The 25,911-nt window shown below is 42.3% G+C and overlaps 1 protein-coding gene across 1 annotated transcript; it reads right to left on the reverse strand.

Moving 5' to 3' along the window:
• Positions 1-10,539: 10,539 nt before the first annotated feature.
• On the reverse strand, positions 10,540-15,175 carry mad2l1 (mitotic arrest deficient 2 like 1). The gene is made up of 5 exons (XM_023346321.1): positions 15,025-15,175; positions 12,235-12,381; positions 11,320-11,440; positions 11,005-11,108; positions 10,540-10,938 (listed from the first exon to the last, which is right to left on the reverse strand). The coding sequence occupies exons 1-5, from the start codon at positions 15,086-15,088 to the stop codon at positions 10,766-10,768; spliced, it is 609 nt and encodes a 202-aa protein (XP_023202089.1). The 5' UTR covers positions 15,089-15,175; the 3' UTR covers positions 10,540-10,765.
• Positions 15,176-25,911: the final 10,736 nt, after the last annotated feature.

A 25,911-nucleotide genomic window follows, 5' to 3' on the forward strand; every position in this document is an offset into this window, starting at 1 on the left:
TGATAAGGCATACAGCTTTTGACCGGACTTCAGTGAAAAAATATTTAGTTATCCATTCCTTATTGAACACTCGACACTCACTGTCAACTTTTCTTCCCTTTGGCCCACTCATTGTTGCAGAGTTCACAGCAGCAGCAGCAGAGTAATAACAGAGAGAAGTCCGAGGTCCACAAAATCAAGTCATGTATCACTTCGCCTAAAGCGCCCCCTGGTGGAGCGCCAGGAATTACAGGATTAGACCAAATGAATGAGTCATGATTATATGATTTGATTTGGGCAATTCCGTACCAATCTTCAGTGGGACAGATTAAAAAGACCATGTGGCAAAGGGGCCATAGTTTGCCCACATTTTTCAAGATAATACTATACTCAATTCCAACTTCAAAGATCAAATGGAACACACAGTTACAATATACGCACACTAATGGATGAACAGGGATAATGTTGATCTGTCTGGGTACAAAGCAATAATGAACATGTATACTGATTTAATGGTAGTATGGTGTAATTTCCCTTTTAAAACTAAAGACGAATAACTGAGAATGGAAATGCTTATATTCTTACTTGAATTAAGCCAATAGCCAAAATTCCACTGATTCATCAGGGTTTAATTTTCTGTCATCTGTGAGGGTTAATACACTTAAACAGCAGGTGAGTCTCAGAATTAACATTGTCCCATTGCCTGATTATTGCACCAGCAGCTCACATAATCCAAATTTAAACTCCAACAACAAACTGGAGACAATGATGCATGCATCAACAACTGTGAAATCAGTGTTGGCAACACTTACATTGTCTTTCTCTGTCATTCTCAGGAAACATTACCAAGTGCAGAAAGGAGCCTCTTAGGCTGCGTTCACACTGCAGGCTGAAGTGATCCAATTCCGATTTTTTTGATGTAATGCGACCTGTATCTAATCTTTTTATGACAGACTGAACAGCACAGGTCGGACTCCTTTCGAATGTGACCCCTATCTGATACCTATGCAATTCAAATGTGGCCTAACGTCCAGGTCGCATTCATCCGAACTGAACGTCACTGATACTCAACAAATCTCCCTATTCTGCATCCTGATATGCGCAAGCGGGAAGAAAAACAACAACCATGACAGACTATAATGAGGGTTAAGTTGTTTATATGCTGCTCCGGTTGGACAACAACTTCAAATTTACTATTGCATCCTGATATGCGCATGTGGGACACTTTCAGGTCATTGCCCGTTCACGCTGCAGAATATATACAGACCGCATATGTGTGGCAGTGTGAAGGGCCCTGGCATAAAAATTCAATTTGACAAAAAATCTGAATTGGGTCACTTCAGCCTGCAGTGTGAAAACAGCCTTAGTCTCCTTTCTGCGCTAAGTGACTTTCACCGTTAAGTCTCACCTGCACAATTATGGTCATTATGGTGGTTGGACACAACAACATCCCAGTGGGATAAACTTACTGTGTACTTTCAACCATGTCACAGATAAACTTGTTAGATATCTCTGTTCATACCACACACAACACAAAGGTTTGAGTCATTTATACTGTTTCACTCACTGTCGTTACTGTTGCATATTTATTTTGTTTTATATATTTATTAAAGTTTCTACATTGCAAGATGAAGCGTTTCTTAGGAGCACTTGGTTGTCATAGGAATTGCAGTTTTGCTAATAAACTTGCTTTACTTACTGGACCTTTGTAAGAAAGAACTGACGAATGAGATTTACTCAGTGTCTTATATCCATATGACAGTTACATTTATTTCCCTCAACATTTCAGCCATTAAAAGGACATTTAAATGCTCTAGAAGTTTCCACTGCTGGGTTTTGGTACAATAGGACTAATCCACAAGTAAATAGTTTCTCTACAGCTTCAACACATTTTTGTTGACCAACCAATCACAAACTGCATTTACAGGATTATTTTTTCCCTGCAGAAGTGACCGCCATCAGCCAGGGATGTGGGTAATATCTAGCTAACAATGTGAAAGGGTATATTTATAGTGGACCCCTGTCCATTTGCGCATATTTGTGAATTTACTTATTGATTATTCACAAATGTTTTCTAACAGGCTATCTGAAATAATAGAAAATGCAGCTTGGGAAACTGAAATACCTAGCCACAATGCTACTTCTCACATTATCCAAAACAGCCAATCCAAAAGTACCATTTATTTTCCTTGGTTGCTGACTGGCTATACTCCTATGCTCAAAGCATAGACATTAGCTACTGCAGTAGTGCTAAGAAGGTTTCCGATGTGTGTAGTAATGCATATTAAGGTATGTTTGGTGTTTGAACTTTTGAAATAGGTTGTTATTTGTGTATTCTCATAGGGCATCTCAAATATTTGTGGATTTTAGCTATTTGTCCCCAAACTCCATGCATAGAGGGGTTAACTGTAAATTACTTTTACTGTTTTTTCCTCAGATTAGGTCACAGATTTGCTTACGTACCACTGTCAAAGCACCTTCTAATCAGCCAGTGTAGTTTTATTTTACTGTAACAAAGGCTTCCAATAGCAGTAAGAAGTTCCAAGTCCCAAACCAAAGGCTTCCCAAACATTCCCTTAGCTTCCAGAAGTTACCTTGCTGTAAAACATGTACTGACAAAAGCAACTAAACACCAGGTCAATTAACTCAAGATGGTTTTATATGACCAGTTCTTGGGATATCAACATCTTGATGTGGAGGGAACTGGTAACTCAAAATGGGGCAGCAAAGGGCCACTGTGGTGGCATCACAAAGGTTACTGTAGTGCCTCAAAATTGAGTCCCATAAGGGTAAAAGTTGAATTGCATGAAGGCTGTTACAGTTTAGGACGACACAAATATGTGTGTTTCTGAAATTTCTTTTCCCAGTTTTGAAGGATTTCTGTGACAACTTCCAATGTGACACCAACAAACAAAGGTGTTGATAAAAGTGACTAATGTGTTTTACTCAGTCTCGCAGGTCCTGACTCTATAACTTATTGTTGCACTCAGGGTACCACTTGGTTCCCATACCAATCACTTTTTCTGGCCGCTTTGCTGGTTTTGTCAAGTATAAAATAGCTCAAGTGAAGCTGGTCAGCCATTCAAATAGGAAACTTTAGATCTTGATAAACACACAACAGGTGTTCCTTAAATGCAGCTTCAATACTGAAACACTTGTAGATGCACAATCAGGAAGCTCTTTGCAACTGTGGTCGTTTTGTGTATTTCTAAACCATTGAAATGTAATAAACTGATGTGATACAATATGAACATGTTTCACATCTACATCTGTCAACACCACTGAAAACTGTGAGCCAAGTAAGCAGTACGGCTGAATAAATAGTGCTTATTTTTCATTCTGTTCCTGGATCTGGTTTCATCGTTAAAACCGTTTAATCCATTAGACGTTGTAACGTCTAATGGAGGGAGGCTCGTTTCCCGAGCCGCCCTCAAACGCAACTTGAACTCTGAGACGCTTGACGGATTTACACCAGTGCAGCAGCGAAGGAGACCTGCTGCTGCTGCACAGAGCTGTATGTCCATTATAATCATGCCACAACCGCAGAACCCTGCTAAGTTTTCCCCCAAAGTAACCGACCAAGTTGAGCAATGCTGTTGGATGCAGTTAATGACAGATAAATGATGCTCAGCTGATATTACAGCATCTTAAGCCTGTTAACAAGTAGCCCGCGGCTACCGAACCGTTATCTACGTTCAGCTACGTAGATTCATTTCTAGTAGATTCCTTCATCTACTATCATCCCGCCGTTCGAACACTCTCGCTTCCCCAGCTGGCCTTCATCTTCCAGCTTCCTGCCATTCTAACACTCTCGCTGATAAGCTATATCTCCCAGCCCTTGTTCAGTCCAGTCCAGCTACTAGACAAAATAATCTATTTCAAACCCTCATCCACGCCCCGCACCGTGATTTTATTCCCTATAGTTCCTCGGTTTCTCATCCTCATTTCCAGTTTTAGCTTCCTCTTCATGCTCATCCATCATTCCAAGCCCCTGCATTCTCACAATCTCGAGGCTGTAATTTATATACGACATCACTCAACTCTTTAGATCACGTTTAACCAGTATTCAAGGTATTCTCTCGACCTTACGCCAACAGCTCCATAGTCATCTTCAGCATTCTCTTCATATAATTTTACGTATCTCGTCTCCGTCTTCATAGCTTCCCTCAGTGCCCGACATGCACTGCGCAATTCACTGGTGGTGGTTGGTCAACCTCACGCAAAGCGCATACTCCCATCCAGCAAATGTCATGCTCATCTTTCCCTTGTTAAGGAAAAATGATTATTTTAGTGCTTAATACTGTTAATCTTACGACATGTGTAAAAGTTATATTCAATACTCCTATTTGGAACAGTTTTCTGTTGAGCATTTGGGAATTGAGCTGAATAGCAGGCATTCAGACAAGCAGGGGCCCCCCGCTGTCACACAGAGCCATAAAATTAGCATTCCGATGGGGCAGAAGTACGGGAGTTTGGGGAAGAGACTTCAGAGGTATCTGCGAAATCTCATCTCAGGACCTTTCGGCGCCAGGGATCCGCCCGTACCAGACAGGGATTAGCACTAAGTGGTCCCCCTTTTACTTAGACAAAAACCAGACGGCCCTCCAATCTTTGCCGTAAATGAGGGGAGTTCCAAGTTTCTCTGAGTGCCTAAGGGAGTTTCCAGTTGGTCAACAGGAGGAACGCCTTGACTGCATAAATTAAATAGGGAAACACCTCTTTAGTATAAGATTACGTGTAAGGAGAAAAAATAGAGAGAGCGGCCACTATTTTTTGCCTTTTTGTTTGTCTTTGTTTTGTGTTTGTCTGTCTTCCCCTTGTCTGTCTTTATTTTATGAGAAAAAATGCATATCTCCGTACCTCTGCAGCTTTGTTAATTGATTCATGCGTTGCTTTGTATGGGATTAAACTCTGTGATCTGTGACGTCAACGCGCTCTGTTGTTGTTTCACTTTCAGCTGCAGCACCGCCCGCTAGGGATCCCGAGACTTTAAGGAAGAAAGAGCCAAACGTTTTGTCCAAAGTTAACATTAAATTATCTTCTTTTTTTAATACCCTGTTGTCCTTCACTCCCCTATTTTAAGTTTCATTCCAGAATGTCCCCATATCTCGCTCGCATCCTCTAACGTCACCCTGCGAATCTAATCCTGGTTCTAGCATCTCACCTCCAGTAGCAGGCAGCTATCTTCTTGCATCCTAATCTATTCCCTCTCCCATCCTTTTCTCGCTATCTCAGTACCATGCAGCTGATCTCTTTCCTACAGCTAAATCATCATTTCAGTCGGTCTACTCTACGAGCACCCTGCCATTCCACGCCCATCTATGTCTCCGGCTGACCTTCATCCACTGGCTTTTATCATTTTCCCCTACCATCAGTAACGTCACCCTGTATAGACTCCTTAAGGTCCCAGCCCGCAAGCCCCGAGTTGGCGTAGCTCCCGGCCTTTTCTCAACCTCCCAGTCTCTAACTCCCAGCTCCGGCCCCAGCCTCAGCTTTCATTTTTTGGGGGGATATTATTTCTAATTGACATACTATTTCATAGCATCACCACATTACCCCAGTCGGCCTTCATCTACCAACTTCCTGCCGTTTCCTCTTAACGGCGCCCCCAAGTTAGCCCACATCTACCAGCATCCAGTCTTTTCACAAATAGCGGCTTCCCCAGCCGGCCCACATCTACCAGATCTGGTCATTTCATGCATAGCGGCGTCCCCAGCTGGCCTTCATCTACCAGCATTTAGTCATGTCATGCATAGCGGCGTCCCCAGCTGGCCTTCATCTACCAGCATTTAGTCATGTCATGCATAGCGGCGTCCCCAGCTGGCCTTCATCTACCAGCATTTAGTCATGTCATGCATAGCGGCGTCCCCAGCTGGCCTTCATCTACCAGCATTTAGTCATGTCATGCATAGCGGCGTCCCCAGCTAGCCTTCATCTACCAGCATTTAGTCATTTCATGCATAGCGGCGTCCCCAGCTGGCCTTCATCTACCAGCATTTAGTCATTTCATGCATAGCGGCGTCCCCAGCTGGCCTTCATCTACCAGCATTTAGTCATTTCATGCATAGCGGCGTCCCCAGCTGGCCTTCATCTACCAGCATTTAGTCATTTCATGCATAGCGGTGTCCCCAGCTGGCCTTCATCTACCAGCATTTAGTCATTTCATGCATAGCGGCATCCCCGCTGACCGTTATCCACCAGCTTCATAATTTACCCCTATCACAGTAACATCACCTACTACGATCTCCTCAAGTCCTAGTCTGTAAGCCCCGAGCTAGCGTAGCTCCCCCTCATTACTCTCTGACCCTGATGCTAATTCCCCGGCCTCGGCCCCGGCCTCAGCCTCCCTTTTTGGGGGATGACATTCCTAACCTACATCAGGAATGCTCATCCGAGCTGATCGCAATTCACAGCTCAATGTCCTCAGCCGGGGCCCGAGCGCCAAAGAACTTTAAATTCATGCATGTCAATAAACCTTTTTAATCGCTGTTTTTTCCGTCTGAGTCTCTCCAGATTGAATTAATGTTTGACAATGACTGATTTATGACTTTGATAAATCAAAAGTAATTTATCAATAATATATAAAAACAAAAATACAAGAATTTTTTTCTTGTCTTGAAACGTTAAATGTACATTAAATTATGGAATCATGTAAATATGTTCTTTAATAAAACACTGTAAAAGTGTGTGTCTGTTCATCAATGTCAATTAATATAAAACATTTCAGAATCATTTCTATCAAATAAAAACATTGTGCTCTTTGTTCAGAAATCCCCCAAAACATTTAAATAATCACATCAAAAGTTAGAAACTTTTCCTTCTGTATTAATGATAGGTGTTTGGATATTTTCATTTGAGTTGCTATTACGCCTTTATAACACTTGATGCATGCTAACACTATTATTTTGTATAGATCGGGTTGGAGAACTGGAGCACATGCTATGTGCTAATGCTAATGTCTCCTGATTGATAGATTAAATGGATGGAGAGCCTCCAAACCCAGACTTTGTGTTTTGTGGTTTGTCCGATCACCACATAACACACACAACGCAGAAGTCCACCGGTCTGAACGCTTGAGCAGATTAGGCTGGCCTTGGCAACACATAGATACTAAAATCTGATTGGACGAAACACCAATAATCCACACAGATATATACGGGAAGCAGCAAAGAGAAACATTATAAAAAAAAGAGAATAGACTTATTGTAAGTAAATAAATAACATTTAACTGAATATTATTTATCAATTCGGTTGCAGCTAAATGTCAGTGATTCTGCTAGTGTTTAGGACTGGCTGATACTGATATTGAGCCAATTTGATATTAGCACAAATCATAAATACTTTTGTTACTTATTTCTGGTAGACAGAAATGCTGGAATGGAATGTTTCCATCAGCATGCTAATATTCTAGATTTTAGATATATACTAGATATCTCAGTATATATCTAGAATATATATTCTAGGCTTTAGATACAGGAATATACACTGCTCAAAAAAATAAAGGGAACACTTAAACAACACAATATAACTCCAAGTAAATCAAACTTCTGTGAAATCAAACTGTCCACTTAGGAAGCAACACTGATTGACAATCAATTTCACCTGCTGTTGTGCAAATGGAATAGACAACAGGTGGAAATTATTGGCTATTAGCAAGACACACTCAATAAGGAGTGGTTCTGCAGTTGGGACCACAGACCACTTCTCAGTACCTATGCTGTCTGGCTGATGTTTTGGTCAGTTTTGAATGTTGGTGGTGCTTTCACACTAGTGGTAGCATGAGACGGACTCCACAACCCATACAAGTGGCTCAGGTAGTGCAGCTCATCCAGGATGGCACATCAATGCGAGCTGTGGCAAGAAGGTTTGCTGTGTCTGTCAGCGTAGTGTCCAGAGGCTGGAGGCGCTACCAGGAGACAGGCCAGTACACCAGGAGACGTGGAGGAGGCCGTAGGAGGGCAACAACCCAGCAGCAGGACCGCTACCTCTGCCTTTGTGCAAGGAGGAACAGGAGGAGCACTGCCAGAGCCCTGCAAAATGACCTCCAGCAGGCCACAAATGTGTATGTGTCTGCACAAACGGTTAGAAACCGACTCCATGAGGATGGTATGAGGGCCCGACGTCCACAGATGGGGGTTGTGCTCACAGCCCAACACCGTGCAGGACGCTTGGCATTTGCCAGAGAACACCAGGATTGGCAAATTCGCCATTGGCGCCTTGTGCTCTTCACAGATGAAAGCAGGTTCACACTGAGCACATGTGACAGACGTGACAGAGTCTGGAGACGCCATGGAGAGCGGTCTGCTGCCTGCAACATCCTTTAGCATGACCGGTTTGGCAGTGGGTCAGTAATGGTGTGGGGTGGCATTTCTTTGGAGGGCCGCACAGCCCTCCATGTGCTCACCAGAGGAAGCCTGACTGCCATTAGGTACCGAGATGAGATCCTCAGACCCCTTGTGAGACCATATGCTGGTGCGGTTGGCCCTGGGTTCCTCCTAATGCAGGACAATGCTAGACCTCATGTGGCTGGAGTGTGTCAGCAGTTCCTGCAAGATGAAGGCATTGAAGCTATGGACTGGCCAGCCCGTTCCCCAGACCTGAATCCGATTGAGCACATCTGGGACATCATGTCTCGCTCCATCCACCAACGTCACGTTGCACCACAGACTGTCCAGGAGTTGGCAGATGCTTTAGTCCAGGTCTGGGAGGAGATCCCTCAGGAGACCATCCGCCACCTCATCAGGAGCATGCCCAGGCGTTGTAGGGAGGTCATACAGGGACGTGGAGGCCACACACAATACTGAGCCTCATTTTGACTTGTTTTAAGGACATTACATTAAAGTTGGATCAGCGTGTAGAGTTATTTCACTTTAATTTTGTGTGTGGCTCCAAATCCAGGCCTCCATTGGTTAATAAATTTGATTTCCATTGATGATTTTTGTGTGATTTTGTTGTCAGCACATTCAACTTTGTACAGAACAAAGTATTCAATGAGAATATTTCTTTCATTCAGATCTAGGATGTGTTATTTGAGTGTTCCCTTTATTTTTTTGAGCAGTGTATATTCTAGACTTTAGATACAGGAATATATATTCTAGACTTTAGATACAGATGTAACAGATGGATTTTTCATTGAGTAATCAAGTTACTTTTTCAAAGTAACTATGCCATTCCTGGTAATAAATTATCTAAACTATACATTAAACGTATGTATATGTTTTATGATCTCAAGGAGGCAAACTGTCCCAAAAAACATCTTCTTCCAATTCCTCTTGAACAAAATGGCTTCAGTCTTTAATCAAGCATCATTGCAGGACTGAACTTTATCATTTGCCTCACAGCTAGCAAGAGAAATACACACAAGCTTACTACTAGATTTTGACATATTGTATTTATCAAAATATGTTTTATTATTGATCAAAAATACTTTTACATATGTTTGGCACTTGAACTGGTTCTGTGCTTTCAAAAACTGTAAGTAAAATACAGCTAGTCAAATAGTTTTAAAGTGAGTACAGAAGTTTGACCAACAAAAATAAAGTCTAAAAAAATCTTTTTCATTCTTGAACAACTCTTTACATTAGTGCAAGTTTTTCCACAAAAATAAATAAAAACAATACTTTTCACATCTAACAGACATCTTAGCTGATAATAGCTTCATAATAAAATTTAGTTCATGTAAAAAGTAATAACAGGTTAATACATATTTCAATACACTAATACCTGAGGTTCCTCAGTCGCTTCACTTTTCTTCAACAGCATCACTATTCTAGCACTGCCATTCTCTTGAGACATTACATAATATTTAATACAGTCTAATGCGTGTTGATAAATAGTCAAGTATGATCAGGTGTTGTGTAGTCATTGCTAAAACTGTCATTAAACTTTAAACAAAAAGGCTCATTTTGCTGTTTCAGTCTCATTGTGATGAATTAAAACATTGTGGCTAGAGTAGCTAACCTTTAGACAAAAGTTAGCAGTAAAATATTGGACATGTGATTATTCCAGAATTAAAATGACTTAACCCTGCAGTTCTGGAGAGTTCTGAGATAGCAGTCAAGTCTTCCGCTTCAGTCAGCGCTAACCAATAGGAACAGGTCTTACATCGCTCTCTTCAGGCTCCGCCCAGGAGGTTCATGTAAGATTCGCAAGCAAAACCTCAACCAAAAACAGAGAGCATCAAAAAAAACACTTGAGAGAATGCAACCATTCTTCGCTGTCAACCAAAAAATTCTGACATGCGCAAATTAACGTTTGCTATGCAAATAACGTTTTGCCTTCAAACAAAAATGAGTGATTTTGCTGGAAAAAAAATTAAAACTTTAAGCATTTTTTTTTTGTTTTTAAAAAAATAATTCTTACAATTCAAATGTTTTGACCAGTTTCAGTTTTTTGATCAAGAAGTTTTTTTTTGTTTGAAACAATTTTTTTTTTTTTTTTGCAAATCCAAAAGTTTTTACCGCAATTCTTTTTTATTGGACATGATTAGTTCTTTTTTTGATTGAGTAATTGTGAAACAAATTTTACTCCACACCAGGAAAGCAGGAAAAATAAACCATCTGTCAACATAAAGTCCTTTTATTTGACATTTTTTAAAAGGTGAACATATAAAGCACCAAGGTGGCCACTTTGTAATAACAGACACATTAAAGAAAACTGTCATTCATGAAAAACATTACATCAGAAAGGAAAGAATTTCTTCCAAAACAAACAAACAAAAAAAACTAACAAGAAAAACGAGTCCTGTAAAATGTACTTTAAAGAGCAGCCATGGCGCTTCAGCAGGTTAAACTGAGTCGGTCCTTTTGTAAGCCACCATGCTGTTCACCTTGTGGATGGAGGTGGTGAAGGAGCGCAGGCGCACCTCCTCTGATTGGTTGATTATCTGTGGGCCGGACTCCTCCCACTTGTCTGGAACCACCAGGTCTTTATCAGTGTAGACCAGGAGATCAAAGGCACCTGCAGTGGAAGGTCAGAGGTCATTGGAACAAAGGGAGATAATAAAGAGAAAGAAGAGGAACTTACACGGCGTCTCCAGCAGAGGGAGGAAGGTAACCGTGGCTGTTATCTGCCTGATGACAGAGCGGATCTCATCTTGAATGATCTTGATGGATTTCTCCCTGGGAGCACTGGGAACACACAACTAACAGCTAAAACTCATCCTTACTGAAATCTCAGAGCTTATTTTAGGTTTATACTGCCCCCTGCTGGAGGAGATCATTTTGTACCCTATAGTTTCTAACAAATATTCTGTCTAATTTGAATTCCAAAAAAACATCAAATAAAATACTTTTGTGTGAAATCAGATTTTTTCTTTGAGGAAAACAACACGGCGCTGACCTGCTCTCCTTAGACGATTTGTCACACTCGATGTCAAACTGCCATCTCTCCAGCACCTCGTTGGTTTCCAGACATGTAATGACCAACACCAGCTTCTGCACAGTGCACTCAAACAGCCACTCTGAAACAAGGACAAACACTGCAACTCCACCTTCTGAATGATTTCAGGTTATTTACTATTGCTGAAAAAACAGAAGAACATTTGGAGAGCACTGATTCCAGCTCTCCTGGTCTGATCGATCAAGAGTCATTTTCTTCCTAAAAACATCAGTTATGATAATTAGTTTCTGCAAACTTTGGTTCACTTCTACAACTAAAAACATAAACTTTTGTGAACTGATTTCAGTTTTCTAGCCAATCAACTTAATTGATCTGAAAGTTGCTAGATATAGCAACAAAGTTCCTTTCACATGCAAGTATCGAAGGATCGCCCAAAATTAAGAAAATTGTGTCTGCTATATTGGTGCACTCTTGCATAAAGAAACAATGGAGAATCCAACCAAAAATGAAAGAATTGAAAATGATTCTCATATATTAACTGATTTTTACTAAACTTCAAACAAAATGATTTAAGAAATGCAAAACTATTTAACCAGGATAACTTTATCGTCATCTGCATATCTTATTGAGGGCAGTATTTTTAGATCGTCTATCAATTGCTGCCACCTACTGGCCAATGGTATTACATACTCTTACTTTACTGTGTCTGAATTACTGATTTTAACAGGGATATTTCACTCTGAACCGGCTATCGAGATCAACTTTCAACCTTTTAGTTTCCATGGTGACCTGTAGCTGAAGCCAAGCAGAAAAATCAAGTTGTCATTAGAACGTCAGGAATCCATGGAATAAAATCTGAAAACTATTTCAGTTCAGGTGACTCGTCTCTCAAGCCGTTCCCCTGAGCACCGGTACCTTTGAGTTGAGACACCACATTGGTCAGGTAGTTCTTCAGCTTGGGGTCAGTGGTAAGCTGCAGGGTCATGTCATAGTGTGTGACTCTGGTGAAGGTCTCAGGAGGGTAGATGCCCCGCTGGTATAGGATACTGTTGATGCCAAATGCTGTGGAGAGACACTGGGTCAGCTAAGGTTCAGCTAAAGATGCTTAGAAACCATGTTGAAGTGGAACTGGAGATGCATGGATCAGACATTACTGGCTCACATTGATTTCTTGCTTTCTTTGAGGGAGACCGGCTCAATATATCCAACTGCAACGATCACTACAATCGCAGAGTTTCAGATATCAACACAAACTGCTTGAATGCAATATTTGGTAGTCTCTAACATAAAAAGAATATATTTGGCCTTTTGGATTTCTTTCTATAGACTATAAACACACACCCTTATGCACTTAAGCTTTCACAATAACAGAAGCCCCTGTTACAAAAATGTCACTTTCAACTATGGGTGCACAGATGGCAGTTTTCCAGCTGATCACTGATCTTTAAAAAATCTTAACCTGCTGTTTCTGAATTTGGCCAATACTGACTTTTATTCTGGGGAAAAGATGAGACAAAAGACTGAGCCGTTTGAACGCAATGACAGATGAGTCGGTCAGCAGCAACTCTAACCCACGTCCCTCCTGACCTGTCCTCTTCTAAGTGAAATCAAAGATGCATTATGTAACTTTTATTAAAAAAATATATATATATTTTTTTTTAACATATTTGTTAAAACTGTCATTATGTTGTGAAAGTATGGCATGAGAGATAATCTGTGAAAAATGTATTTCCTCTGCTTTCTCCCAGTGCTAGAGACAACTAATCAGTAGCAGGAGGCGGGTTTTAGTGCTGTTAATCATAATCTCATGTAGCTGCTCATCCTGTCTCTTGCTGTGCTAACTGCTATCTGTTGTAAATGCTCCGTCTAGCTAGCATAGTTACCAATGATGGCAGATAAACAGTCTTTCTGTAATGATAAGTTGTTTCTCCACCATTAGCACAGCAGTGAATGAGGTTGATTGACAGCACTAAGACCCTCCTCCTAGTTCTGATTGGTTGTTTTGGTTGAAACGTTGCATTACTTTCGCTAGCAATAGTAGTTCAGGGAGACTGTGGAGGAGGTTGATTGTTTTCACAGATTATCCGTCTCATAACAAACTGTCATGACATGGTGCCAGCTTTAACAAATATAGAGAAACATTTTTTTTATTACAGTTATATACTGCAGTTAGAATAAAATGCAACTAGCAATTTTTGAGAAGTCTGGATTGCTTTATTTATATTTTGCATGTTGCCTATGACTGTTGCTCGTGGGGAGAGACATTTCAGTAATCTAAAACTAATAAAAACAAAATGTAAGCAATCTATTTTCATAATGAAGCCTAGGCGCAAATTCAAACTGGAAGACTCTTTTATCCCCACCGGGACCTGCTAATTGAAGCGACCCGCTTACAATCGTCGACCTATCAACGCTGGACCAAGCCACGTCTCGTCCAATCACCGTCCAAGTCCCAGCTGATATGGACCTTCACCAACAGTGTCCTTCGCTCTCCAGCCGAGCTCAACCCCCCCCCCCCCCCCCCCCCCCTCCTCCAATCGCCCGGTCTTGAGGCCCACTCCCTTCTTCAGCCGCCACCACCAGTGCCGGTCCCGGGGGGATGACGTTCCTATCGGCATCGGGATGCTCATCTGAAGCTTATCACTAACGCTGCGATAACCGTTATCCCCAGCCGGGGCCCGAGCGCCAAAGACTGTAAATCCTGTATGTCAATAAAGTCTTCCATTGTCTTCTAATTGTCGTCTTTTCTCCGTCTGAGTCTCTCCAGATTGAACTGTATTTGGAGTGTTGCATGTAAAATTCACAAGCCGTAAATATTGTGACGCTTTTTATGGGTCAAATAGACTCAAGAAATTGTAACAAAAGCTGTGGATGGGGAGGAGCAATTTAATTTTTTGTCACGTGGCCCAAAATTCCTGGCGGCGCCCCTGCAGGAGACTAATAAATGATCTTATTCTATCTCAGAGGAGCAGCTTCGTCATCAAAGTTTATGTCTGTTAAGGCTAAGATGGAGCGATACTGAAAGCAGCTCTTTAAACCATTCAGACTGCGAACACAACAGAGACACAATCAAAACTGTCGGATGACTTATTACCCGCGATAATAACTCAGAAATAGTCCAAATTAGGTTGTATTTTTTATTTCTTTCCTACTTACGGAAAGTTTCTGTTTATATCGTAGGTTTGTGGCGCCTTTCTATCCTAAAGAAAGATATAAAACTTCAGATATTTCACAAAAAGATACTAACATTCATGGAAAAACCTCACATAACCTTATATTAAAGCATAAATACGGCGCCCACCGTAAGAAAGGCTTGCAGTATTCAATTATGCTGCATAACTGACCAGTACAGTATTGCGAGGGAACGCAAAAGAAAAATAATTCCCCATGTCCCCTAGGGGGCTCCGTAACTTCGGTATGTATATTATGAAAAATATCACTAAACTCCATTTGATTTGCTTTTGTAGCGCTCGACTTTAACGTCAGCGATAAAAATAAATCGTTATCTGCAACGACAATAAGTTGCATTTACAGCTCTGAGAGGAAACACGCTGGCTTCCGGTGTTTATTCCAGTTTCATGTTGAGTTCATGAGTTTTACAAAGACTCAGCTCAGGCCCAACAGTTGCACTTTAGCACAACGTGTTGTGTGGAAGCTAAGGAAAGAAACGAGCTGCTAAGCTATGGATTGAAGCTCAATACTTACAGAAGAACTCAGCCACCAACTCTGCGCTTCCTTTCAGAGTGATTCCCTTAAGAGTACTGGTCATTGTTAAAACTATCACCAACAGGTTCTCCTCTAAAAGATTTTTGTGCCGCTTCTCTGTTGTCTTCTACTACCCGCCGTCCAGTTTGAAAATGTCATATGCGCTTACACGCATGCGTAAAGCCTCCCTTCTCAAGTTGCGTTTACATTTTCTTGACGCGAGGGGGCAGTGCATAACAATCCAACAGTGATCTCTGTCTTGCCATGAAAAACCTTGAAAGATTTTCGCAAATTACGCCAATCACTACATTTAACCTTCTTGCTGCATTCAGTGAGCCAAACCGCTGCATATGTTCAGAACAAGAAAACAGGCATTCCTATACTTTTGTGTAATATTTCAATCATACTTGTTATTTGTCAAGATTTGTTGTTGTGCTGTTAGGTTTAGGCGCTCGCAGTCTGTCACAACGTCATAGTGCAGTAGTTCCCAAAGTGTGGGGCGCTGGAAGCAGTATGGATGAATGAAAAACAAAAGTTACACAAAAGTGTTTCACTGTAAAGATGGTTTGTAGTGTGTTCTGTTGCAACCTGAAGTGTGAAATAAACTTCTGTGGAGTTTGAAAACAAAATATGTGTATAGGCTTATTTCTGGTTGAACAATATGTGTTGATTCTTTTTTCTTTTTTGGGAGGGATTTTATTGTAATTCATAGGGGGGCCCAGAAAATCTTTGGGGACCACTGGGGAGGCCCAGAAGAAAATCTTTGAGAATCACTGTCATAGTGGAAGTTATTTATCCTTCTATATAAAAGAAAGTGCTGCTACTTTCAGTAGTTTTAAGAAGAAATTACATTTTATTAGTGTTTTAGAGATTCCCTTGTAGTCAGATTCTCCATCTCTTTAAGTTTTGTTTGTCTAGTCACAGAATTTGCTTAATCCTTTCTTGCATCTTGACAGAAACCAAACTGTTTATAAATTTATATCAAGGGAGAATAGATATTTCAAATATCAAAACATCTGCAATTTCCTTAGCTTTAATTTAATCCACATTTATGGAAATCTGTAATGCTCATTCCACATTGGAACAGTCTGGTTTTGTGGACAGACTCACTGCGTAGTAATGGCGCCTGCAGGAGCGTAGCTAGCGTTAGCAGCTAACAGGCAATGTCCAAACTAGTAATGTATATCAATAGAGAAATCCTACAACCGCTAAAATCTAGCAACGTTCCGTTTTTGTTTATAATTTGTGAAGGAAGAAATTGTGCTTATTCATCTTCTTCTTCTTGGTTTTATTGGCGGTTGGCAACAAATTTTTAGTAGCATTATGGCCACTTTCTGGTATGGAGTGTGGTTCATGATGGTCTAATTCATACTATTTATTTATACACTGAACAAAAATATAAACGCCCTATGTCAAATATAAGAGTCTTATGAACATTTGGGTTATGCAACATTATAGAGAAACTCAAAATATATTTTCATTAATTACTGATCTTCATATCGGCATTGATAACATCGTGGTATGACCATTTGTAGTGGATTGACAGTCCTTTGAACATGATAGGGGTCAGGCTGAGGAATTTGCTGAGCATGCAAGTTGGCTTCTCATAGCCAGTTACGGGCAGTCTACTGCAGAGCAATAGTCTCATCCGCTGTGTGTGTCGCTGGTCTTAGCCGATCCCACAGATGGACGAGCCGTGTAGCTGCTGTCAAGGCAACTGCATCATCTGGATTATTGTTTTTTGTTGTTGTTTAAGGTGACAGTAGTTACATTTTATTTAATATTAAACATTAAGTTTAAATGTTTGGTAGTTTTAGTAAATTTGTGTTGATGCTCATTAAGTTCGGTTAAGTGTACATTCAGATGAGGGGGGACCTTTTATTTCGTTCCGCGGACCATGTGTTGCCCGGGGAAACATTAGCTGGCACACTTAGAGCCACATGGGGCATTCAAGCTGAAGAAGCTGATCATTAGTATTTAAGCTTTATTTCTCTGGAGTCAATGTGGTTAATGAGGTACGGTTTTGTTTATTTGTATCTTTTACTCCATTTATTGTGAACTGATTTGGGTTTGTGTTACCTTTTGTTTTTAGTTCTGACAGCATTTTTGGGGACTTTGTAAGACATGTCCACAATAACACTAGGATGATACAGTTTTCGAGTCCTTCCCATATCGGCTCAGCAGGGCCAATAGGCCGGAGTCCACCCTGACGACTCTGATGGCTCAAATTAGCATCCCTTCTTCAATTGTAAATGTGGTCGTTGACCGTCAGGCCAGAAGGTAGGAATGTGAATAGTCCATGTTGGGGGTGGGTATCTATGATACCTGCAGGAGATCAGGTCTCCTGTAGGTAGTGCTCTTCAGTTTAGTTTTGAAGCATACATGAAGTGTTTTTGGAGAGATGTGACCTTTTGCAGCTGATCCATGATGTTGTGCTGCATTATCCAGGTCATTTTGCCAAATGTACATAGAGTTTGCAAAACATAGAATCTGTTTCAAAAAATATGCAAAGGTTTTTCTAAAAGAAATTAGTAATGTTTCTCTTTGAAATAAAGCTAAGAGGGTATAACATGACAGTTTAGAAATAAACTAACCAAATTAATTGTGTTGATCCACCTCAAAAAAATCATGCAAAAAGTGTAAGCAAAAGAAATCTGGGAGACTTTGCACATGCAAATTTGCATGCAGCCTTTTGTGCTGTGGAGGATAAATAGGTGACTGCTTCACCTATTTAGTTCACAAGAACTAATGGCATTTATTTCAGTCATAATCTTGCGGGGGGTGACCAAGGTTCCATCACTATGTGACAGCTGGTCAGCAAACCTGGCAAACATGATTGACATGGCAGCACTGAATGCACATGTGCTTTATCAGGCATGCATTGGGGTGCAGGAGAGACGGGTGGACTTCCTGGTTGAGCTTGCAAAAGAGTTCGGTAACTCTCATGTGAGTGAGAAGAAGACACACAAGGAGAAACTGCTTCGGCAACAACCTTCCACACCCAGCTCAGGCAAAAGGGCGAAGTGTCAGGTCAACCATCGATGCAGGATGCGTGTCCTGAGGCCGAAACATCATCAGTGACCCCTCACACCCCCACCATGGACTGTTCTCCCTGCTGCCCTCTGGAAAGAGGTTCTGCAGCATCCGGTGCAGGCCCACCTGGTTCCGAAACAGCTTTTTCCTACTTGCCATCAGACTTTTATTTTACTCACAACATTGGAACTTCAAACATTATCCTGAGCCGTATGCAACGAAATTTCGTTCTTTATACACCCTGTGCATTGAAAATGACAACAAAGTCAGTCTAAGTCGAAGTCGAAGTCTAAGTCTATTGTGCAACTGTGAGATGCGTTGAGGCCATTACCAGGGTACTGATAAGGTAATGGCCCTATTTACTGAACAAAAGCACCTGCTAGATAAAATCCTTCAGGCCAGTTGGACTATCGAAGCCGATATAGGTATACGTCAAAGTGGACTAACTCTAGCCATTCTAGTGATAAATGACTGTTGAAACCAAGAACTGCGTTAAGCCTTGATTAAACTCAAAAGGAGTAACAAGCCGGATGTGGCGACCTTGTGCTGGAGTGGTCACATGTGGCCGACGAGGATGAGGTCGATTTGAAGTAGTGCCAGTCTGTTGGAAACCAAGTCTTGCCAGAAACGGCCTATGGTCCGATAAACATTGAGCTGTGCAGCTGCTCTGGTGGAAGTCCCTGTATCCAACATGCCAGTGGCATGCTCTGTCATAACTAGTGACATCTGAGGCATTATGACTTGTGACAAAATTGACATTTTGGGGCGGCCTTTTATTGTCCAGTCCTAGGATTGTCCAGCTGTTGCTCATTTTCTCTGATCACCCAGTAGACACCCCCCATCCATGCTCTGAGTAAAAAAATAACTCACTGAGTAATGCTCACTGACAGCAGGTTGGATTAAAAATGATACACAAATATTAAAGATAAAGATATAAAGATAAATATTACTTTTATACAATAAAATGTCAGCAAATGCTCATTTACAGTTGTTAACTACACATGGCAACAATATTTGACATTGGGCGTTTATATTTTTGTTCAGTATATAAACTGCTGTTCACAAGCGTTCTCCATCCAACCTCACTGAGCTCCAGCTGGTTTGCAAGGAAGAATGGACAAGAATTTCAGTCTCTTGATGTGCAAAACTGATAGAGACAAAACCAAGCGACTTGCAGCTGTAATTGCAGCAAAAGGTGGCGCTACAAAGTATTAACACAAGGGGGCTGAATAATATTACACGCCTTACTTTGCAGTTTTGTATTTGTTAAAAGGTTTTAAATATCCAGTAAATTTAGTTGGCACTGTATATATACACACATTGAAATATACATATTTGTATATAAATTTGCACACCTTTGCCATTTAGGACAAAAACTGTGTTTTGTCTCTCACACACTGCTAAAGAGCTAAAGACTCATACACACACAAAATATTAAAATTCCACATATATACTATTAAAATATCACACACGCATACAATTTTTCTCTCACACTTATACACAAATTGCTCATATTCTTACTATAGGTGCTTCTGTCCTTGCTTGTCCTCAGGTGTTGTTCCTAAAGCTCTGAAACATGAAGTTCTGCAGCCTCTACTGAAGAAACCAATTTTGGATCCTACTGTTCTGGCGAATTATAGACCTATCTCTAAACTGCCTTTTATTTCAAAAATTCTTGAGAAGATAGTCTATAATCAGCTAATGGCTTATCTTAATGAACATAACATTTTAGAGGTTTCTCAGTCTGATTTTAAACCATTTCATAGCACAGAGTCAGCTCTTTTAAAAGTTTTTAATGATATACTTTTGGCAACTGATTCTGGTGACTGTGTTGTTTTGGTGCTGTTGGATTTATCAGCTGCTTTTGATACGCTTGATCATGGCATCTTACTTTCATGTTTGGAACAGTGGGTGGGCATCAGTCACATTGCGCTGGATTGGTTCAAGTCTTATTTGGCAAGTGTACTTTCTGTGTCTGTCTTGATGCCCATAGGTCCCCCTCTGCTCCACTGCCGTGTCCCACAGGGCTCAGTTCTAGGCCCTCTTCTTTTCTTGTTGTACCTCCTTCCTCTTGGCTCTATTTTTAGAAAATATGGAATTGATTTTCATTGTATTGCAGATGACACACAGATATACAGTATTTACCACTAAAGAATGCAGACTCCACCTCTCTTCGCTCTCTGTTTTTATGTCTGGAAGATTTGAAGGCCTGGTTGGGCCTAAATTTCTTGAAATTTAATGAGGATAAGACAGAGGTAGTGATTTTTGGCAGATCCACTTTAGATTCCCTGACCAATCTTGGCTCTTTGGCCCAGTATGTCAAGCCGGTTATTACAAATTTAGGGGTCAAGATGGATGCTGGTCTTAAGCTGGAAGCACAAATTAAAGCCGTTGTAAAATCCAGCTTTTTCCACTTAAGGCAGCTAGCCAAAGTAAAACCTATTATTTCCAAACAGCACTTTGAAACAGTGATCGATGCATTTGTGACCACACAGCTGGATTACTGTAATGCACTTTACATAGGAGTCAGTGATTTATATATTTCCCAGCTTTAGAGGGTACAAAATGCCGCTGCACGTCTTTTAACAGGTACACGAAACTTTGACCATATTTCCCCTATTTTAGCTTCCTTACACTTGGTTACTAGTACATTTTAGGATTCATTTTAAATCCTGTTATTTGTTTTTGAAGCTCTTAATGGCCTCACCCCTCCCTATCTCTATGAGCTGTTACATTCTTACACACCGTCCCGTTCCCTCAGGTCAGCTGATCAGCTGCTTCTGAAGGTACCAAAGACAAAGTCCAAGCTCAGAGGAAACCGGGTTTTTTCTGTGGCAGCTCCCACGCTATGGAATGATCTTCCTTTGATAAGATAAGATAAGATAAGATAAGATAAGATAAGATAAGATAAGATAAGATAAGATAAGATAAGATAAGATAAGATAAGATAAATCTTTATTGTCATTGTCACAAGAACAACGAAATTCAAAAGGTGCCATCAGTCGGTGCACATGCCCAAAAACAAAAAATAACTGTCTCACAATTCATACACAACGCAAGAATCAACAAACAAATGGCAGAAAATAAAAATAAAAATAAGAACAGCCACATTCTCACATACATAATTCATGATGATTAATGGTTGTTTTTGATTGCATTTAGTTTTGTTATTGCTATCGGGTAGAAACTGTCTCTGAGACGGTTGGTTCTTGTTCTGGTTGCTCTGTATCTTCTGCCTGAAGGCAGCAGTGTGAACAGAGAATGTCCAGGGTGAGAAGTGTCCTTTGTGATGTGTTGTGCTTTTCTTAGACAGCGGTCACTGTGCAGGTCCTCTAGTGAGGGGAGAGGGCAGCCAATGATTTTTTGGGCTGTATTCACAACCCTTTGGAGAGCTTTCCTTTGAGCCGTAGTGCTGCTGTTATACCATACGCAGATACAGTAGGTCAGTATGCTCTCTATGGAGCACTTGTAGAAGGACACCAGCAGCTTCTCCTTGATGTTGTTCCTCCTGAGAACCCTCAGGAAGTACAGTCTTTGCTGGGCCTTTTTTATCAGCTCGAAGGTGTTCATGTTCCAGGTGAGGCCCTGCTCAATGTGGACCCCCAGGAAACGGAAATCAGCTACCCTCTCCACACATTTTCCCCCAATGGTTAGTGGTGTAATGTCCGTTTTATTCCTCCGGTAATCTATTTTGAGTTCTTTTGTCTTTGAGTTGTTGAGGAGCAGATTGTTCTCCCTGCACCACTGCAACAGCCGCTCCACCTCACCCCTGTAGGCGGACTCGTCGCCTCCTGAGATGAGCCCCACCACTGTGGTGTCATCAGCAAACTTGATGATGGTGTTGCTGTGGTGGGCAGAGGTGCAGTCGTATGTGTACAGACAATAGAGCAGGGGGCTCAGCACACAGCCCTGTGGAGAGCCAGTACTAAGGCTGAGGGCAGTGGATGTATGTTTTCCCACCCTAACTCTCTGCTGTCGGTTGGTCAGTAAGCTCAGAATCCACATGCAGGTGGAGTGAGGGAGGCCCAGGTCCCCCAATTTGTCCACCAGTCTGTGAGGGAGGATGGTATTAAAAGCAGAGCTGTAGTCTACAAAGAGCATCCGCACATAGCTCTCCTGCTGCTCCAGATGTGACAGAGCAGCATGGAGGGCCGTGATCACAGCGTCCTCTGTGGATCTGTTGGCTCTGTAGGCGAACTGGTGGTGGTCAAAGCCAGGAGGGAGAAGTGCTGTGATGTGACCCCGGACCAGTTTTTCAAAACACTTCGTCACCACAGGGGTTAGTGCCACAGGCCGGTAGTCGTTGAGGCAGGAGATGTGAGGTTTCTTGGGTATGGGGACTATGGTGGAAGATTTCAGGCAGAATGGGACTGTAGACAGGGCTAGGGACTGGTTGAAGATCCTGGTGAAGACTCCAGCCAGCTGATCGGCGCAGTCTTTCAGGTCCAGGGACGCCATCAGGTCCAGCAGCCTTCCTTGGGTTGACAGCCCGCAGTGTGCGCCTCACCTCGTGCTCCTCTACAACGAGGAGTGTGGTGTTGTGGGTTGCTTGGTGTAGTGTGGCTGCCTCTGTTGGCTTCACCTCAAAGCGGGCAAAGAAGAGGTTCAGCTCCTCTGCCAGCGTGGCGTCGCCTTCCGCAGCTGCGAGGTTGGTCCTGTAGTTGGTGAGATGCTGGATTCCCTGCCACACCTGCCTGCTGTTGTTGCTGTCAAGATAGCCCTCTATCCTCCTCCTGTAGTCAGACTTAGCCATTCTGATGCCGCTCTTCAAGTTAGCTTGGGCTGTACTGTAGACGGTCCTGTCCCCAGACCTGAAGGCGCATTCCTGGTCTTTAGCAGTCGCTGGACCTCCTGAGTCGTCCAGGGCTTCTGGTTTGGGAAGACCTGGATGTGTTTATCCACAGCTACAGTGTCAATACAGTTCTTGATATAGCACATTACACTGTCCATAAAAACTCCAGGTCCTGATGTTCAAAAACATCCCAGTTTGTCCTGTCGAAACAGTCCTGCAGCTGCTGTGTCGCATCCTTGGGTCAGGATTTGATGGTTTTGGTGATGGTTGGAGCAGTTTTCCTGAGGGGGGCATAACCAGGAATTAAATGCAGGGACAGGTGATCGGACTGACCCAGGTGAGGAAGTGGTCTAGCCCTGTAGCCTAGCTTGATGTTGGAGTAGACTTTGTCCAGAATGGTAGCCTCTCTTGTAGCACACTTTACATGCTGGTGAAATTTGGGGAGCGCTGTCTTCAAGTCTGCATGGTTGAAGTCCCCCGCTATGATGTGCACAGCATCTGGATAGATGCTCTGCAGATGGCTAATGCCGCCATGCAAAAGTCCAATAGCTGTTTTAGCATTAGCATCCGGTGGGATGTAAACAGCGGTTACCATGACTACGGTGAACTCTCTGGGGAGGTATATTGGTCTGCATCTAACAGTCACATACTCCAGGTCTGGGGAGCAATGGCTGATGACAGTCGCTGTGTTAGTAACCAGGTGTTGTTCAGGTACACACAGAGCCCTCCTCCTCTGCTCTTACCGGAGTCTTTCGTTCTGTCGTGGCGCTGTACTGTGTAGCCTGCTAGCTCGATGGCAGAGTCCGCAGCCAGGTCTCCGTGATCAGAAGAATACAGCTGTCATTCACTGCGCTGTGAGATGCAGCCTGTAGTCTCAGTTCATCCATCTTGTTTGCAAGGGATCTGGCGTTGGAGAGAAACAGGCTGGGGAGCGGTGGTTTGTGTGGTTGCCTCCGTAGCCTAGCTAGCACGCCGGCCCTGCAGCCCCTCTTCTGCCGTCTCTCTCTACGCCACCGTCGCTTCCTCCCTGTTGCGATGGTAATCCACGGCGCCCCGGGGCTCCTCGCTATGTCCCCTGGAATATTGAACAAGCGTTGAAAATCAGCTGTAACATCTAGTTCGTAGCGGGCACCGATCGTCAGGAGATCGTCCCGACTGTATATTTTGTTTGTCCGACATGACGTAACACAAATCAACACGTACACAAGCAGCCAAACATAGCACCTGAGCCGCTGCAACTGCGTGCGCCGCCATCTTGAAAAAAAAACTCTCTTCACTCGCTGCTTTTAAGTCCTTCTTAAGACCCATCTTTTTTCTTTGGTTTTTGGAACAATCTGAGGGGTTTCACTTTGTTTTATTGGGTCTGTATATTAATATGTATTTTATATTCGATCTTTTCTATTTTATAATTGCATTGTATTTTATGATTGTGTATAGCACGTTGGTCCTGTCGGTGTATAAAGTGCTTCATAAATAAAGTTGGTATGTATGGTATATTCACTATTAAAATATCACGCGCGCATACATTTTTTTTCTCACACACAACATAAAAGATTAAGATTGCAAATATGAACTAATAAAATATTGCACAAGCATGCTTTTTTTTCTCTTTTGCACACACACAAGACTACATTTGCACATATACACTACTAAAATATCACACACACACACAAAGCATAAAGACATACTATTCTGAATGCCATCCATCCATCCATCCATCCATCTTCTTCCGCTTATCCGGGGTCGGGTCGCGGGGGTAGCAGCTTCAGAAGGGAGGCCCAGAATTCCCTCTCCCCGGTGTTAAGAAAAATGATTATTTTTTTGGTGCTTAATACAGTTAATCGACGACATGTGTAACAGTTATATACAATACTTTTATTCGGAACAGGTTTCGTCTGAGATGCGGTAAGCAGACAAAGCAGGGCCCTTTGCCTCCCCCACACACAAAGCAATAAAATTTACATTCCAATGGGAGTGGGGACTTCGGAGGTGTCTGTGAAATCTCATCTTAGGACGTTTGGCGTCAGGGATCTGCCCGTATCAGACGGAGATGAGCACGGAGTGGTCCGCCCTGTTGCTTGGACAAAAAACAGACACCTTTGCCACAATGAGGGGAGTTTTTTCAAGTTCTCTGAGGGCTGAGGGAGTTTCTAATTGGTCAAAGAACGGAACGCCTTGACTGCATATATTAAATAGGGAAACACCTCTTTAGTTTAAAACTCCGTGTTAGGAAAAAAAATAGAGAGAGAGAGAGCGCGGCCGCTATTTTTTTGCCTTTTTGTATTTGTTTTGTGTTTGTCTGTCTTCCCCCTTGTGTGTCTTTATTTTTATGAGAAAATGCATATCTCTGTTCCTCTGCAGCTTTGTTGTCGATTGCTTTGTATGAGATTAAACTCTGTGATCTGTGACGTCAACACGCTTTGTTGTTGTTTCGTTTTAGCAGCACGCGGTCGCTACACGTCGCCCACGGAGAGCGTCACTCGTCGATCCCGGGCAAAATTAAAAGAGGAAGAAGGAGCCAAACGTTTTGTCCAAAGCTAGCATTAAATGATCCTCTTTTTTAATACCGGCCACTTCTTCTAGCTCTTCCGGGGGAATCCCGAGGCGTTCCCAGGCCAGCCGAGAGACATAGTCCCTCCAGCGTGTCCTAGGTCTTCCCCGGGGCCTCCCCCCGGTGGGACATGCCCGGAACACCTCACCAGGGAGGCGTCCAGGAGGCATCCTGACCAGATGCCCGAGCCACCTCAACTGGCTCCTCTCGATGTGAAGGAGCAGCTGCTCTACTCTGAGTCCCTCCCGGATGACTGAGCTTCTCACCCTACCTCTAAGGGAGAGCCCAGCCACCCTATGGAAAAAACCCATTTCGGCCGCTTGTATCCGCGATCTTGTTCTTTCGGTCATGACCCAAAGCTCATGACCATAGATGAGGGTGGTGTTAAGGAAAATAATTATTTTCTGGTGCTTAATACAGTTAATCTTACGACATGTGTAAAGGTATAGCCAACACTCTTATTTGGAACAGTTTTCTGTTGAGCATTTGGGAATTCAGCTGAAGAAGCAGG

The sequence above is a fragment of the Xiphophorus maculatus genome, chromosome 14 (assembly GCF_002775205.1).
Source record: "Xiphophorus maculatus strain JP 163 A chromosome 14, X_maculatus-5.0-male, whole genome shotgun sequence".
Lineage (NCBI taxonomy): Eukaryota > Metazoa > Chordata > Actinopteri > Cyprinodontiformes > Poeciliidae > Xiphophorus > Xiphophorus maculatus.

Coding starts and splice junctions, on each gene's coding strand:
- mad2l1 (XM_023346321.1), bottom strand. CDS start 15,088: ATGACCAGTACTCTTAAGGGAATCACTCTGAAAGGAAGCGCAGAGTTG. Junction 11,441..12,234: donor TGTGGTGTCTCAACTCAAAG/GTACCGGTGCTC, acceptor TCCTTGTTTCAG/AGTGGCTGTTTGAGTGCACT. Junction 11,109..11,319: donor AAATCGTCTAAGGAGAGCAG/GTCAGCGCCGTG, acceptor GTGTGTTCCCAG/TGCTCCCAGGGAGAAATCCA.